This window comes from Scatophagus argus, chromosome 9, assembly GCF_020382885.2.
Source record: "Scatophagus argus isolate fScaArg1 chromosome 9, fScaArg1.pri, whole genome shotgun sequence".
In the NCBI taxonomy this organism is placed as follows: Eukaryota; Metazoa; Chordata; class Actinopteri; family Scatophagidae; genus Scatophagus; species Scatophagus argus.
In genome coordinates, this window is record NC_058501.1 from 24,070,857 (window position 1) to 24,088,624 (window position 17,768).

At 42.6% G+C, this 17,768-nt stretch overlaps 1 protein-coding gene across 1 annotated transcript; it reads right to left on the reverse strand.

Annotated features, from left to right (window-relative positions):
- Positions 1-668: 668 nt before the first annotated feature.
- tmod4 (tropomodulin 4 (muscle)) lies at positions 669-15,752 on the reverse strand. The gene is made up of 10 exons (XM_046400443.1): positions 15,637-15,752; positions 8,145-8,320; positions 7,358-7,514; positions 6,145-6,264; positions 3,523-3,615; positions 3,003-3,133; positions 2,584-2,691; positions 1,623-1,766; positions 1,306-1,450; positions 669-1,063 (listed from the first exon to the last, which is right to left on the reverse strand). Exons 2-10 carry the CDS (start codon positions 8,244-8,246, stop codon positions 1,041-1,043), a joined length of 1,023 nt encoding a protein of 340 aa, XP_046256399.1. The 5' UTR covers positions 8,247-8,320; positions 15,637-15,752; the 3' UTR covers positions 669-1,040.
- Positions 15,753-17,768: the final 2,016 nt, after the last annotated feature.

Genomic DNA, 17,768 nt, shown 5'->3' on the forward strand with positions numbered 1-17,768 from the left:
CGACGCTGACTTTAAATCATTTTAAGATGCCAAATGTCAGAAGAGCCTGTAAAATGTGACCTTTGAGAAAAATGAGTTTTCTCCTTATTACTAGTCTTGTCAAACTTGGCATTTAGTCTGAGCGCTTTAAAGAACTGAGGGAACTGAGGGTTTAAGAACGTGGGGGAGGTGGTGAAGGAACCTCAGCAATGCTGTCAGAATCCTCAGAGGTTAGCAGCTGTTTCTGTTCATAAATCTCTGTGGGTGCACACAGGTGCAACCCTCCAAAAGTTGGTTCTTATATTTGGAACAAGGTAACTCAAGCCCAGTGGACTAGGTTATGTTTCCCATCAGGGTTTGGGAGTGTAAAAATAGCTCAGGTGCTTGAGGGAAGTCAGAGGATCAGGAGAAAGTAAAAGGGATTAATGCAGTGTGATTCTCTACATCCCTTAGAGCTGCAGTGTGTGTCAGTCTTATCAAATCTTCAGTCTTATGAAATCTCGTACACCCAGTGTCTTTAGATCTAATACTGATTCTGCAAAACAAGTCTGTCCACTTTAACGTCAAAAGCACCAAACAATGTGCAGGTTTGGTGCATTTAAAACCAGCGTCTATATAATTCAAAGTACTCGTGTTCAGATAAGGTGTAGAAACAATACAATTAAATTTGCCAAACACTGACAAAAAAATACTTGAATATATATATTTTTATTTAAAGTATTTACAGTTCTTCCCACAGACAGCACCACATTATTAATGTTTTCATGAATGAAAAGGGTTAACCTTTTGTTTGGGATGATGTCGGCGATGCACAAACTAAAAGCATTAAAAAAAGACACATCACGTTTTGCTTGTGACCTGTACATGCCTTTATGATGAATTCAGCAGTCTACAAAAAAACTGGCTGCGAGAAATGAAATGAAAATGATTAGACATGTATGATAGGTGGGTTTTCACCCTGCACGATGACCCCTCGCTTGGTGCGTGACGCTGAGAAAGCTGGCACGAGGCTGCTGTTTGCAGGCTGAAGCAGTTGTTCTTCTGACTGCTCCTCGGTGCTTTCATCTTAATCTCTGCTGGCGAACTGCACAGAGAAGAAAGACTAAGTTAGACAAAAACTACACAAAATAAAAGCAGTCAGTTAAAAAAAGGTGGAGGTTCAAGTTGCATTCACCGGCCTTCAGAATTAAACCAGTATTTAAGTGTTATAAAGACACCTGGCAGCACTCTAACCCTCATTTCAGCTGGATTTTACACAGACTAATCTTGCCCTCCAATCTTTCCATAATTCTTCATAAACATTGACATTTTCCAAGCATTTCTCACTCATGTCGTTGTTTCGCGTGATGGCCATGGCAGCTCTGGCACGGGGACCCTGCTGGGTGAAGTGGTAGCCGAACTTGAGGATGCTGGAGTTGTTCTCCAACATGGAGGCGATCTCCATCTCAACTGAGTCTCCCAACTTCTGCCTCTGTACCAGAGAGAGAGCAGCTGATTCAGGACAAGTGACACTGGCCCTGGAGGACACAGGGCTACAACTCAAAACACATTAAATCTGACTGACTAGAACTCTTGTGTGTCGCCCATCAGTCAGTGCAGTGAGGTTTAGAGTACATCTATAGTCTCAGTTGTGTGTTTCACACCTGGTTGTCAATCTTGAGTTCCACCAGCGTTGCGTTGTTGGCCATAGCTTTGATGATGGCCATCATGCCGTCTGCAGTGATGAAGTTTGACTCGATATTAAGACTCTGCAAGCTGGTGTTCTCCTGCAGCATCTCAGCACAAGCCTGGTACACACACACACACACACACACACACACACACACACAAATGGGGAATGTTTTGTTTGCTGCACAACTGCATGTTAAAAATGATTAATATATTCTCAACTCCTGCTTTGTGACCTTTGAAACACAATTTCGTTGCCCAGTGAAACACCTCGCAGTTGGATATTGATGTTGCTCTGTGCAGGTTTCAAAAGTTCAGTCATGTCATGGTCAGAAGTAAGACATCTGAGAGTTTCATCCCATAGAGAGCAGTTTTCAGCCCTGTGTGATTTGACCCTTTTAGACAAATTTCAAGTGCTTTTATGTGAAGTAGGAGTTTATTTTAAGATGAATTATGGGTTCAAACTCAACATTATACTCCATTATACTAATACTCCATTAGAAGTAAAATTCTTTCTGTAACTTCAGTAATGATAGTGTCATGCTCAGGTGGTCGTACAGGTATAAATGACAGAGCGCAGCCTTAACCATGGAGTCAAATCTACCTGTGATGTTTGTATCGCACTTACTACAGTCTGTTTTTTTTAACACATTTTAAAGTAATGGAATACAGCAGTTGTACGGAGTTTGGGTTACAGCAGTTGAGCAATGACTTCTGGTGAGGTGCGACAACACCGCTTGGACAAACCACATGCAGGAAGTAACAAGTTGATAAATAATTCTAATAATTCAGTACATAACTGACAGCAGAGATATTTTTGGCATGTCTGAATATAATGTTATAATCACAGCCATGTGACAGAGATTATGTTTCCATACCGAACAAAATGAAACAATAAAAAATAAGTAGCATTTTTCTGTTTCTTATTGTACTCACATAGGCCACAGGGTCATTGCTACGGGTCGCAGCGATGCTCAGAAACTCCACATGAGAGTTTCCCTTCATCGCCTCGAAGATCTCTTTCAGCGTCGGGATGGGAATGTCCTGCAGCACAGACAGACAGACAGACAGACAGACTTTATGAGCTCTGAGCCAAGCACTGCAGAGGATTTAGACCCCAGTACACAGCATTGTGTTTGGTGTCGTGCTGATACGACACATGGCAGACGGTCACTTTCAGGGTTTTCAGGGTTTTCAAGTTATGTACAGCAAAAAGTAAAACTATGCTGGCTTGGAAAGAGATTTCTTGAATCTGTAGACCTCTGCTGTGTGGTTCACTCTGATGCAGATGGTGACATTTGTATTTCTGGCACTGCTTGAAGTTAACATCGCTGTTTTTTTTCCGTTCCGCTGACCTTGATGTTGTTGAGGTTGACTTCAGTCAGGGTGCTGTCGTTGCTGTGGATCCTCTCCAGGGTTTCCTCCACGTTGGTGGGATTGGGCGGCTCATCGGGGAAGATCTTGAAAGGATCTGGTTTCACTACACCTGTTGGAGATACAACTTCACAGCTTAGGCTTCAGAGTGGCATACTGACATACAGTGAATGATATGTTCAGTAAACAGTATATCTAAAAGAAGTATCTTGTCATGGTGTGCTTATTTAGTCCATTTTCTGTTAACATTAATATTTTGCACATTGGCTATATATAAAAATGGACAATATGAGAGATCTGCTTAAATAAAATGTAGTCTAAAATACTTTGAATATGGTAAAAATCACAAATGAAATGAGGAAATCAAGAGACATTAACAAAGTGAAGAAGCTAACCAGCAGTTTACCTTTCAACTTAACTTCTTATGACTTCCATTGGCTTCTAAACATCTTAATGAATAAAAAAAAGATGAAATTGTTCATGAAGTGATGTCATACGTACTGTTGATGCCCTCTGTGTTGGCAATCGTGCCTGTGGTGCCCAGAGCATCATAGTACTGCTTGTTGCTCATTAGTGTGTACATTCCAAGGATGGCTGCGAGTAAAGGAAAACAAAATAAAACAAAATAGTAAATAATATTTGAATAAGATCATATTATATGTCCTGGATTGTGGTTTTGTCCCTGTTGTTGTTTCAGGCTGTGCTGATATCCCCAAGTCAAAGTTATGCTGGATTTGTAAATAAAATGTTTTTACGATTTGTACTCACTTCTGAGCCCAAAACAAAAAGAGACCTAGTTAGATTCTCTGGCTTCGTGCGTGGCACTACTCTGTGTCTGTCTGACGAGATTAAGATATCTTTGTCTAAACTCCACAGGAAACTCCATCACTGGTTGTAATCGCACAGTTTCCAGCAGCCCAGAGGAACTAAATACACCATACATTTCTCTCTGACTTTTTCAGTGTTATTCGAGCTGACACTGAGTCAGTGTTAAAACAACAGCAAAAATTTTGTGAAGTAGGATACCCGTGGACATCAAAAGTATATTTCTGAACTTGAACAACTTCACTATAAAGTCATAAACCAGCAAATTAAGACTCATTGTGATGTAATCAGATATAAAGTTTGACATCCAAAGAGAGTGACCGACAGAAAAGACGTTTGACTAGCTTGAAATCTTGAAGTTCAAGCTACTTTGTAAAAAAGAGATTGATCAAATTGACCTTGCGCACATGATACAAAACTATAACAAAAGAATGATTTTTTTTCTCTTGTTGTTACTGTTTGTGACCAGAAGGGGGCAGACCTGCTAGTGCTTTTCTTGCTGTTGTTCTAACCTGCCAAACTATGTCACACGCAAACCCACAACCCCACCCCTCTTCCTCCCCTCTACCCTCACTCCACCTTCCAACCCACCAGCCTCCTGACCCGGTGTGTGTGGGGAACCATGGGAAGGGCCTTGTGAGGGGAGAGAGACCCGGGAGACAGCTGCTTGCTCTTGGGGTGGGGGGCGTAACTGACCATAAACACCATCTCATCATCCGGTATGGCCCTGAGAATAACCCACAGTAATTTTGCAGCACAAACTAGACTGCAGATAACTAAAAAGCTCCATATAGCAAAGTGTTAACCTAAATCAAATGTGAAAATTAAGTCACCAGGGTGACTTGTCAGACGACTCTCCCTTCGAGCTCACAAAGCAGGTCGGCCAAGCCATTCATCCCCTTTTAGTCTGTTTGCCAAAAAGCCCACACAAAAGACTGACAGAGGCTAACTGAGGTTTAATCCTCATCTGGACTCCATCCAGCGGTCTCTCTGAGAGGCTGATGTAGCTGGACAAACTGGCCCCCCTGTTCAGTCTTTCCGGATGCCTGCCTGCCAGTTTGGCCTGTCAGAGCAGTGTGGCTGGGTTTGCCGGGTGGTCACACTCAATAAAGAAAACAGGTTTTATGGTTTAATTTAAACTAATTTCTACAGTTATCTAACATTTATTCAACCAGGCATAGTTATAGACTTGAATGTGGGGTTTTCAGGTGAATGATGTCAAATACAGCTATTGTATCTTATGGGATAAGTTATTGTCACATTTAGCTAATATTTTAGCAGATGGCTAATTTTCCATCTGCACTAGCCTTTCTATTGTCCCTGATGTTGATTGAGGAATAATACCAATACTATTACAGCTACTCCTACTTTCAGACAATCTGATCTATAAACCGGGTCATTTAAAATTTGATTCCCACAATACTTCTCACATTTCACTGTTGATTAATTCTGAGTTTCAGTAACTCGAATTTGAACTTTAAGCGACAAACTGTGGCTTTTCTATCTGTGAATACAGAAGCTTCCCACTGGTCTGTTCTAAACAGATACAGTATCTTTGTCCCCACCATCTCCATGTCTACTCCACCCTTCCTTTGGTGGCCTGAGGCCAGGCTTATTTATTTTTGTGTTGCTGAGCATGGGGAATTGGACCCCACTGCATGTCTGGCCACGTCCGTTAACCCTGGGACTACTGAGCTGTCTCAGTGCTCGGGGAAACAATGCGAAGTTAACAGTATGGAGCTAACAGGCTCTGTATAATACAGCTATGTGGGTCAGAGCTGCTGTGACGAAACACTGAGGTCACACCACGCTTGTGTTGGGTATGTCTTCATATGAGCCTGCTGCTGGGAAACAGCATGAGGACAAACACATGACATCAAATGGAGAGAACAGCAGACATTTTTTCATGTCATAGTGGAAAACAAGCAGGTGTCATTGATAACCACGTTCCATTTAGATGAGCTATCGTTTCAGGGTCCTGGTGTTGTATGTGCTGGCTTACTGGGACACTTGATGGAACTGAGCCTCTAAAATGAAAATTATGCTCATCCCAATGTTATCAAATAAATCACATTCACACACATACATGTGACCATATCTTCATAGCAAATGCGCATGCGTTTTAAGCTGTGAAAATTCACATGCAGCCACATGTTCGGGAGCCGCTGATCGAGAAAAGATTAACAGAACTGAGTGGTAACAGTCTGACTCCAGCACTCATGACCCAAACAGGATCACCCCAGATGGATGGAGAGACACAGCTGCCACTATTAAGTAAAGTAAAAGTGGTTTTCTAACCTGCAATATCACACATCTCTGCGTCTGTGGCGTTTTTCAGAGCCTCCTCCAGCTCTGGCTCCAGGATCACCTGCTCGTGCTGAGGGATCTCCGCTACTTTCTTGGCCACGAAGGCCTTTCCTAAAAACAGAAAGAAAGAACGAGTGAGTAAAGAGGGGCAATCAGAGGTGAGAAGGAAGAAAGAAAATATGGCAGACAGAAAGAAAGGGAAGATTCAGATGTACAGAGTCGAAAAGGAGAAGAGAAAAACAGAAGGAAAGAGTTGAGTATGAGAAAGACTCAGGCAGTGTGTTTGTGAGTATTTGTTCATCAGTCTCCACAGTGTGTGTTTTGTTGTTTTTTTTTATCTTGATGTGGTGACTTCAGTTGGAATCCTTTAAACTGCAAATTTGTCTAAAAGCTCTGCTCGGATCATGTTTCCCAAAGTAAGTCGAGGCTTATCAGGGATTTGTGGACCAGCTCTAATAAACTCAATTTTCCACTGGAGCCTGTGCTGGGCTTTCTTATCTTTTTCTTTGTGTGTTTGTCATTCATCTTCACAATTTCAATTCTGAATCACAAAAATAAACAAATTTTAGGCAGGACACAGGCATGCCTGTAATGCCTTTGTTAGCTGAGTTGCACAGAACTAAATACTAATAGTCAAATTATTGCCTGGTGTAGGTCTGGACATGTCATGCCTGTGAGACCATTAGGGAAATGGCCCCAAAACTCAGTGAGCTGCAAGAAACCCACACAGACCTGAAACCAAGAGCCCGAGCTGCTGTGCAGTGGTGCATTGCTGTACAGCTGTCGGAGGGAGAAGGAAAAAATGTCTCTGGAGATTTAAGTTGGCACGATCTGTGTGTAAAGCTGTTAAGAGCTATCGTACAATATAAACCCATAAACCCTGTATGAATGGTCATTTTAACCTCTGCTGATGTTTTACAGTGCAGAATGTTGTCTGCACAATAGACTGAGTGGAATCTCTATGAGCATATGTGATCATGTGATGGAGGCACACGCAGCAGCTTTTACTGTGACAGAGCAATGCAAACCTTTTCTGACTGTGTGCAGTTTAAAAAATGTCATGTCCTCTATTCTGCATCTGAACATTGACAGCATAATAGTTACTTTAAATATGTTCTTTTTTCTGTTAGGAAACTTAAAGTGCATATTCTGTGGACAGTGTATTTCGCAGAGTTCCTCACACAGGACACCTGCCTCCCCCCACCTTTCTTCTCCCCAGTGAAGGGCACCAGGTCCTCCCTGTCCTGGTGCTCCAGGGCCAGCTTCTCCAAGTGCTGCTGCAGGGCTTCACGGTCAAACGGACCTGTTGGGCTCTTCTTCGTCTGGTCACGCTGCCGCATGCCAGCAGGCAGCATGGCGTTCTGGGAGAACAAGAGATCAAATGTTATGTTGACATGTCATTAAGACCAGAGAACATGTGAGAATGGATTCACTGTTGTTTCAGTGCCTGGATGGACTGAGTGAGAAACTTCATGAATCAAAGTCAAAACGTTTGTACAGCATTTTCATTCTTTACTGACTGTAACTCTAGCTTTCTTGATGCACCAGTTCCCACAATGCAAGTGAAAGTCTTCCCTTTTGTTCCTTCTCCCCAGCATTAAACGCGTCCCATAATGGAGGACACTGTGAGTCAGGTGCATCGTGCGTGAACCTTGGCTACAAAGATTTAAATACATGCGCACACCTGTTACTAAGCATTCAAATCTAAAATGATGTCCAAGTGGCTTTTAAATGTCATAAAGTCCTGAAGCAAATTTTAATTTGGAAAAATATGTCATGGCGATACTTATTTTTACACGTCGAGAGGGCAGCCTGATTTCATACTTGAATCACTGGTGTGCTCACCCCCTGTCTACACAGTCGTGTCTCCTGCAGGTTTTGGCTATCCTCACAGGTAACAAGTTACATGAGATCTGACCACGAGCTCTCTAAGAAAACAATCAGAAACCAACCACCTGGCAGGTTGAGGCAAATCAAGCGCTTCCCCGTACCTCAGGGTCCATCTCCTGCAGCTCATACTCCAGCTGGTCCAGCTCCTCGGCACTGAGGCCCCTGAGGATGGCATCCTCGTCGATGTCCCTGGGGTCCGACATGGTTCCAGACGTCTGGTTCACATACACACACACTCACTCATACACACGGCTGCACACTCCTGGGTGAGAGGACACTGTGGGAGAGGAGGAGGAGAGGGGTGAGGGGTGAGGGATGGATGTGCAAAACGTTTGAATCTCAACCCCAATTTCAGCTTTGGCCCTGAGCAAAATATCAGCAACTTATTCGAATCAAACATCGCAACATGAACTCCTGGACCATACAAAGTACTACAGCACGTAATAGCTGGATGTTCCAAACATTTGTCCTTTACTCTAAGTGATAAGGTTCAACACTTTATCCATTACAATTTCAATTATTTATCCAAGTCAGAATTTTTTAGCTGAGCTACTCCACAGTCTCTCCATGTGACCCCTGGCAGAAGTGCCCCTTCTCATAATGTATGGTATCATACAGTAGTTCACAGTACTGCATTCAGACTCAGCACATCAAAACCTCTGATCAGGATATTCATTGAGCAAGTCTTTTTATACTTTTCAGATTATTTTAAAATGAAAATGACTTTTTGGACATTTTATGACTTTATTGAATGGGCAGCATTAGAGAGAAACAAAAAAAGCAACAAATGGGACGTTTCAGGTCATGGTCAGCATGTTAACCCCTACAGGACACAAGGCAGCCCCATGTGTTTGACAAAACTATGAGCCACTCTGTCCTTATTTTATCTGGGGACCCTGTGGAGCCCTGTCAAGGACCACAGGGGGTCCCCTGCTCTGCTGCCCTTGCCAAACAGTTTCATGCTCTTCATTGAGCTTATCGGCAGCCCTATTCAGAGCACCTCAGTGATGCGATGATGATAATAATAGATGCATTTCCAATAAGAAATCCGCGATTCCCAGGAGGGCAGAGTCCATGTAAATATGCTACAGCAGTTCCCAGGTCACATGCTTACGTAAGGCTTCACTTTCACCTGAAAGCACACAAGGGGTGCATAACCACCCACTCATGGCCTGCAGTTTGAAAGCAGAAGCTGCAGAGCGAGGGAGCGAAGAAGGAGAAAGAGAGAGCAAAGTCTTTGTAACTCTAAACCCTTAGCTCACCACACAGCAACTAAGAATAGCATGATGCAGAGAGGAGAGGGTGGAAAGTGCAATCCCTTATTTATCATGGACAGACACTCGTTCATACAGCAGTGGACACACCCGGAGCATATCTGCGCTCAGTGATGAAAAGACATGGACACATAACAACAAACTGTAAAGAACAGCAGGTTCACACAACAGGGTCCTCAAACGAGGAAATACCACAACGATAGCACAGGGTCAGAGCATGAGTAATGCAGCTATCAGGTTTGGGAGGTCCGATGTTTTCATTTTCAGTCCAAATTTCATCCCAACTTGGCCAGAGAAGAGAACCCACCACAGTTCATGTCACAGAATGAGGTTTCATTCAGCCATCCTGCTTGTATAACGTCAAGAACGTCTTACAGCAGGAACGTAATCACGTTTAGCCTCAGGGACTGACTGAAGGGATGTCTAAAAACACGGGAATTACATCAGTGGGGCCTTTCATTTCTACAGCCAAAATTATGTCAGTGCTTTTCAAATTAATATTACTCATATTTTGTTTATCTTTAAAAGGAAGCAAAAGGTGCGTAGAGCTAAGTATCAGATACTCTTCTTTGAGTGGTCTCAATTACGAGTTTGATCGATGAGCTAATGTTAAGTGTGCTTTAAAGGTAAAATATATACAGCAGCAGAATGTACTCTGCTGCTGAAGGTACACGTGCACATGAATAAAATCTGCAAACTTCATGTGAGAACATCAAGATGGAAATCGTGGTGAAGATGATCCACTGAAAGTGAGTTTGTGGCCTTCTGAGAATCAGAGCTTCAGCCTAACTCATTTGAATGTCTGTCTGCTGCACAATATCCTACAAACAACTTACCTACACAGCATTTCAGCGTGTATTTCTACAAGAGTACTGCTTCATGGTTCACTTTTTTCTTTTGTTTGTTTGTGGTGTCAGTGGATCAAATTCCTGCAACAAATAAACCACAGCCGAACGACTGAGTTACCTCAACAACAGCACATTATGTCAGTCGGCATGGACATGAAATGACAGACTTTTGTCCATATTTACTCCAGGATGTGTCACGACCTTGAAGACACCTGCTTTGCTGCATTTTACGCTGTGTTGTGTACTTTGTGTTGCTTTGCTGCAGTGACACACAAACAATGTGAGCATAACCTCATTCTTCTCAAGGTAGAACCTGTTTGGTGGGAGTTACTGATCAGATTACACTTTATCAGAGACCACACACACATACAGTACATACATATGTATTTATATACAAGCACAAATTCTGAATACAAACAATACCTGCCATGAACCGTGCGTGTGTGTGTGTTTATGAGTCACACCTGCTGTATTTTCCTCTGACCTATAAATTGTAAAGAAGAGAGAAACACGTTCGTTTTTCTCTGAGTTTTTTGAAATAAACATCCTCGATAACATCAGCACAAAAGCTGAATTACAGTCATGACCCCCCTGCTCCTCTAAAATCTTCTTTTGATAACTAAAACGCTGGAAGCGCCTGTTAAAAGGTGCTCCTGTGTGCCTGGCAGCTCCCCGTTGACGCCGCGTGGCTCTAATGCGTAAAGCCAGTGACACAAACAGCAGATCACACAGCTGAGCGCCGACGAAGACGGAGCAGATTTAAAGGGTGACAGGAAGGAGGCTGAAGCTCAAAGCACCAAGCGGAGGACAAATCTACCACAGCTCACTTTGTGTCTGGGATGAAAGGTTTTACTGCAGCCTTGACGTCTTAACAATCAGATTTACAAAACTTTTATCATAATAAGATTACCAAGAAAGCATTTGATGGTATACTCTGGGAGGTTTTCATATCAACAAACAGAAGTTACACCTACATTTAGGTCTAAGGAAATGTGTTTCCCTCCTCATAAAATATTTGTAAAAGCAGATTTTTCTAAAAAATGTAAAACCTGCATAGTTTTGTCCATATTTACTAGGCTGCAGTCTTCTTCTTCTTCTTCTTCTTCTTCTTCTTCTTCTTCTTCTTCTTCTTCTTCTTCTTCACAGAGGTTTAGTGTGACACCTTTGGCAGGACTGCTCTTTAGCCCCACAAGATATCAGAAACTTCAAAGGAAACCAAAGGTTTTCAGTTTTAAGACTTCAAGCATCTTCACACCTGAAGTATCCACGAGCAAATGTGAGTTCTGTCAGACGTCAGTTTGCTGTTTTGTGAAGGAACAACCAATGTTAACTCCCAACACGTTTCATATAAAGCAGGCTCAGGCCATATTCCATAACAGACCATAATAATATTGATAATCCTGTATAAATGCGTATTGTTTCAAATCTAACACATTTGACTATTAAAATGTTAAAAATGAGTCACTGTCAACATCAGCTTGGCCATAAGCGTTTCCTCTTTCCCTCTGAGACAGCTTGTCGGTGTATTTTACTGGTTTGATTTCGACTGTAGTTAATGTAGAGCGCAGTGTGTGACTTAAGGAGTGAATGCGATCCATTGCAGGGCTCCATCCAAACGAGGCTCATGTGATTTGCCTGCAGTCAAGCCTTTGAGCCTCGCTTATTGTTGAGCTAAATACATGGCTGATTTGTGACACTTGAGCTAAGAGTGAGGGCTCAGCTGCGTACCAGCAGTTTACCAGTTAAGGAAATAAGGAACGTATTACTTTTACATACTTTTACTGCACAACAGGACATTTCCTTTTCCGGTATTGTACAGAATCAATCCAGATTAGATCAATACATTTGATTTCTGCGGGTGGTAAACAAGTGTAAACCCAACGTTTGTTTGGGGGCTACTGTTTTGAAGACTGGGCCTGAGGACACGACGTTTTGTCAATCACAAGGTAACCCTGCCCTAAATGGGAGTAAAAATTTTACTAAACGAACTTCGCACTGTATTGACAAAGACTGCAGATTAGCAACTTTTAGCAACAATTAGCATAAACTCATTTGGAAACTGTTTAATGAGGTAATAAAGCAAGCGAGAAGCACACTCGTTTCCCCACAAGCTCACGTACAATGGGACTTCTTTCTGAAACCAGTAGAGTCGCCCCCTGCTGGCCAGTGGAACGAAATGCAGGTTTAAGGCATTTCTGTATTATCTTCACTTTTCAGCCCCTGGATTATGTCCATGTCGTACATTCAGTATGTGCCAGTAAAATATAAAATAGTTAAGCTAGTTAAAAAATGTCAGGACGTTGGCAGGCAGTCTGACGAGCAGACAGACAGCCAGGCCCCACATTGTGCTTTCATTTGTTATGACATTTAATTTGGCACGTTCTACATGCCACTGGAAACAGGCTGGATGTTTGTGAATGTGCATCTGCCCCCAACAGTCCCAGCAGGGTTTCTGTATGGACCAAAACAAAGCGGGAGTGGTGGCCGTCACCTGCTGCTGTCAGCTGGCTCCGGATGTTTCTTTTTCCAGTTTAAATCTCAAACATCTCGCACACCCTCACTTGTTGTCGAGACATGACACAAACCTGATCATAAACATAACGTCTATGTTTCATTGGGGTTCCTTTAATGACATTAGACATTATCATTAAATGTTAAAACGGCATCTGGAAGCGTGCCAGTTTTCCCCTCGTATGTGGCGCAGGATTCATTTTTTAGGTTTAAAAAGATGTGCACATTCTGGTCCACAAACGTGTTACTGACACGTGACTCTTAACGAGTCAGAGCAGAATGTGTCATAATTACCACAACAGGAAGTAAATAATTTTGACATTCTGCTGAGATAAATGGCATGAATGTGACTGTTTAGAAATACTCAGTTAATACTGAGGGGTTTATGTCTGAGTCCACGGTGGGTGGGAGTTTTGTCTGTACAGAAACAGACAATGTGAACGTCTTTAATACTGAGACGACTTTAAAAAATGAAGAAAACGAAGGCCTCTGGTGTGACCTTGTCTCACTGAAAGTCATAAAAAATAAAAGATGGAATATAAATTAAATTTACATTCTCTGACCGCTAACTTTTACAAATGAGACCTGTTAAACGTATAGTTAGGGCTGTACATGAATATAATATATTAGAAGAAGAGGAATAAGAAACATTTCGAGAGTATGAGCCTCATTTCTTTAGTTAATTTTATCAACCTTGAACTGGGTTACACTTTGTGACTCAAAGTGACAGACAAGTAAGACAGTAAGACTAATTGGACTTGTACAGACTGTGCTTTAACTTTTGGCCATTTTATTTGAGTGCCTGAGTGTAAAATCTACACACTATGTACAGCAGTGCTCTCATAAGTCCCTACATTAGAACATAAAACTTTCTGCTAACAGTCCCTCAATGTATTGAATATTACAGATGTGAGAAATACTGCTGAGTGACACCACATCTGTCAGTGATGGAGCAAAATGACAACCAGTAAGTGTTGGAAATCTCAGTATGCGGCTAACAGAAGACCAAACTACTGAGTGTCTATTGCATACAGTGTAGTGACTGAGTGAACACCAGAGCGAAGTGGGACACAGCCCCAGACGTTCAGCCTTGGCAGGTCTAATGAAGCAGAACAGCTGAAAACACCTGTGCAGGTTTCGTTTGCAGGACCTTTAAACTAGTTGGTGTCCTGATGCGACTGGAGCTGCTGCATTCAGGCCGATCAACAAAATTATCCAGAAACAGGATGTGAAGTCACATGTCTGATGAACAACCCCAAACAGTCTGTTGCACTACAGATCAACAACATCGGAAAAATAACTCGGTCAGAGTTGAACCAAGATGAACTCTGACCGACTAGTCCAACCAGAGCCAAGTGGAGATCAAACAGAGACAGGAAGTGAACAGGAATCAGAGGCCACATTCGCAGGGCAGAGCTGCAGTGTGATTGTACCTTAACTGTTTGAGGTGTAGCTGGCCTCCATCATCAAGACCTACAGCTCACATGTCAGAAGCCTCACAGGTCAAATGTTTTCTCCAGCAGGAGCTAAAGCAGCTGCTTCAGCTGCGCCATCTCCGACCATCTGTTAGGTCTAAGCATGTGCACAAGCGCTTTATGTCCCAGAGATTTTACGGCTTCACTCTGATCCAGCCAGACTGCAGCTCCTTAGACAGCAGAGATGGCTGGAAGCTGGGGAGAAACACTCTGGAGATAGACGCACCAAAACCATGACTGACTGCATGTGAGCTTGTACATCTGTTTTTATGTCTTCATCCATTAAGGAGCTCCAGCATGTCCACGTCAAAGTACTGCCCTGAGGCAAGCAGCAGTGAGAGGTTACTGTGTGTTTTATAAGTCAGAGACTATTACACAGGGTTTGATTTCACAGTGACAAAGGTTATACGCTCATAAACGCTCCAAAATGATTTACGCTCCACTTCTGTGCCAAAGCGTTTGTTTCTCTGAAGCAGAACATAAAACTTTGAAGTCACTGCTCTCAGTTTCATTGCTCTTCAGGTCTATTTTTCGTCTGTTCATAGCAGAATTTTGAAGAAGTTTGTCTTTTCTAAATGACCCAGCTGCTTCATTCTGCCACCGACAGCTCAGAAGATTTGCCACCTTCCACAGGTCGCCTTCTGCACGTCTTACCGCCCGAGTGTGACATTCCAAATGAGCCCTCAGCTTAATTTTAGCCTCTCAGGTCAGCTACTTCCAGCCGTGTGAATCCTCCTCGGCTTGGATTGCTCCTTGAGACTGCATCAGAGCCCCTTTTCGAGGCCTGGGGAACCAGTTGGCTGCATAGATTTTGCTTCCTTCTGTGATACTCACAGAGGAGCAACAAGCAGAGTTGTTTTTCAAGACACACAGATTTCTTGCAGGTGGTATGTCAACAATAAAAGACATTTTTAACACCAAAGCAACTTTTTCATACCGTAACTGAACTGGATCTGCATCTTCGCCTTCAGGCATCTGTCAGATACACAAATGTCCCACATGAACGGATCTGTCTGCAGGGGGTGTGCAGATGGAGGGCAAACTTAACCCTCCTTCCCGCTTTCCAAACTGTACAGCCCCCTGAGACAACATCTTCAAATCCGCTGCGACGAATTAACCGCAGAGCGATGGACAGCTATTGGACGGCTTAACCCCTCCACATACCACACTGACAGCTTCATCTGAGCGACAGTATTGACCCTCTGCAGAAGCCTCCCACAAAGTTATGCAAGTTGAGACTTACTGCCTGAATACTCATGTCAGCATCTAAATAAAATGAAAGTCGCCAAATGAGACCCACATAAATGTGACATCTGGGCAAAATTTCACGGACGTCCAGCTCATTCATCCTGCGGGCTCTGATTAAAGGAAGTGTCCCCCCTCAGACAGAAACCCTAAAGGGAAACATTACAGTGTGGACACTCAGGATCCCCCAAAAAACCCCCACAGAGCAACAGAGACAGAAGGAAGCAGCCTCACACCTACCTTCACAGGAGCGCAGTGCTGAAGCCCCTCGGCAAGGCAGAGCCTGCAGTTAGAAACCAGAGAAAATTGTTTCTCCCCCCACCCCTCCTCTTCTCTCTCCCCCTCTCTCACCCCCCCTCTCTCTGTCTCTCTCTCTCTCTCTCTGTCTCTCCCTTCTCTCTGGTCAGGCCTCAGGACTGCTTTGCTGAGACAGACATACTGACCGATGGCACTTTGAGCAGTCAGCATTTTATTATTTTGGCTGCGAGAGAAGAGTGGGTGACAGGGAGTCATATATAGAGAGAGAGAAAGGAAGAGAGGCAGAGAAGTGGGGCATGAACTCATACGCTCATTAGTCATTCAATTAAAACAAAGCGCAGTCAGACAGGAAGAGAAGGCCTGACATCTAGTGGCCCGAGTCGAGTTGTACCTCGTCTCAGTCTCAGTCTCAAACTGTCTGCAGTCAGCAATCTGTCTCGTTTTCAAAACAACAACCATCACTGAAGTTTTCCATGTCAGACAACCACAACTGCCAACAAAACTCTGTTGGACGTTTAGTCACATTTGATGACTCCATGACAGGTTTTGACGCCTTTGATGTGCTGGCAAAAATGAATGCACCTTGAACAAAATTACAGATTTCTTAATGTCTACTCTGTAAAGAGTTTGAACACTGTTATAAAATGTTTGAGATAATGTAAGTACACAACCAAACAAAATATATGCAACAGTTCATTTTAATATAATTTAAATCAGAATCAGAATTCCTTTATTACTTACTGAATTCATTTGTTGCATCGATGTTTTACTTTGATATTCTGTTACTTTTACTGCTTCAATTATTAAGACATTTATTTATATTTAACAATGTATTTAGCAGCTGTGTCTTATGTGAAAGGCTTGGGTCAGTGTGACATGTCAGTTAACTCAGGTCACAGTTCATTCTCAGTGTCTGTTTTCTGCAAACACGCTCTGCTAACCTCAGAGAAACTTTGCTTATCACCAAACAGCAGACAAAGTTAGCCGCTAGCTGGTTAACACAGCAGACCATCTAGCAGCTGAAGAGCCAGATATTTCTCACAGAAGTTAGTGGTGTCCCAGCGAGTGCGATAAAGAAAGTGAAAACGAGCATTCAGGGCACAAACCGCAGGCTGATACTCTGCACATGCTGGATGTGTAAAGTATCAGCTGTTTGCTCACCCGTTAACCATGTTTTTTAGCTTATATTGATATTAATTCAGTAATTATGCATTCCAGTGCGTACAAGCGGTTCTGTGGGAAGAGAGCCAATGCTTCTGTGCAAAGTCGCTGCAGGATCCTGGAACTTTTTGGTCATCTGTGGCTTTGTGTGCTGAAGTCACCTGGAAAACACCTGCAGAACGTTGTACTGAGAACTCGCTGCTCCTGTTGGTAGTTTCTTAAACAGCTCTCAGTAGATTTCTCGACCAATGCAGACATTGTAAAAAAATATTAAGCTGCACCCAATAACTTCCAGGTTTAACTGACATCAGCTTAGACTGAAGGGAAAAGCAATAAAATGGTCTGACTGTGGTCGTTGTGTCTGATCTCACATTTGGTTTAAATGCCGTGTTGGCTGCTTAAAGTAGGAGGATTTCAAATTACACACAAACAAACTTAGACTGCCTCAAAGGTTTGAGACAAAGTGGACAAAAGTGAATCCAAAATATCCTGGATACGAGTGCTGCCATATTGCACTGGTGACATCATTTGGAGCCAGATTCCTCAGCAGTTATTGCAGCCTAAAATAAAATCCATCCCTCCGTTATGTTAGTTGTGATTTTTGCCTAAAGTGCTACATGTCCTTTGTGGCGAGCGAATGAAGATGAATCTACGAGGCTAAAACTTCAGAAGCCGAGACATCTCGAAACTTCTTTGAAGTGTTGCTAAAACTTCTTCTTTGTTTATTTCAACCCCACTTTAGTTTTTCACCACTTTTTTCAACTCTTGCAACTTCCTTGTAATTTAATGTTTCACAAAATGTTTTCACTATTTCTCCTCTGGTTTCTCCTCTGTTCAGTTGTCTGGATTATTTATTACCGATTCTTATGTTTAGACTTTCCACTCATAACATTTACAAGTCCAAAAGTCTTCCAATTTTCATTTCACAATTTAATTTAATTTAATTTTTTTGT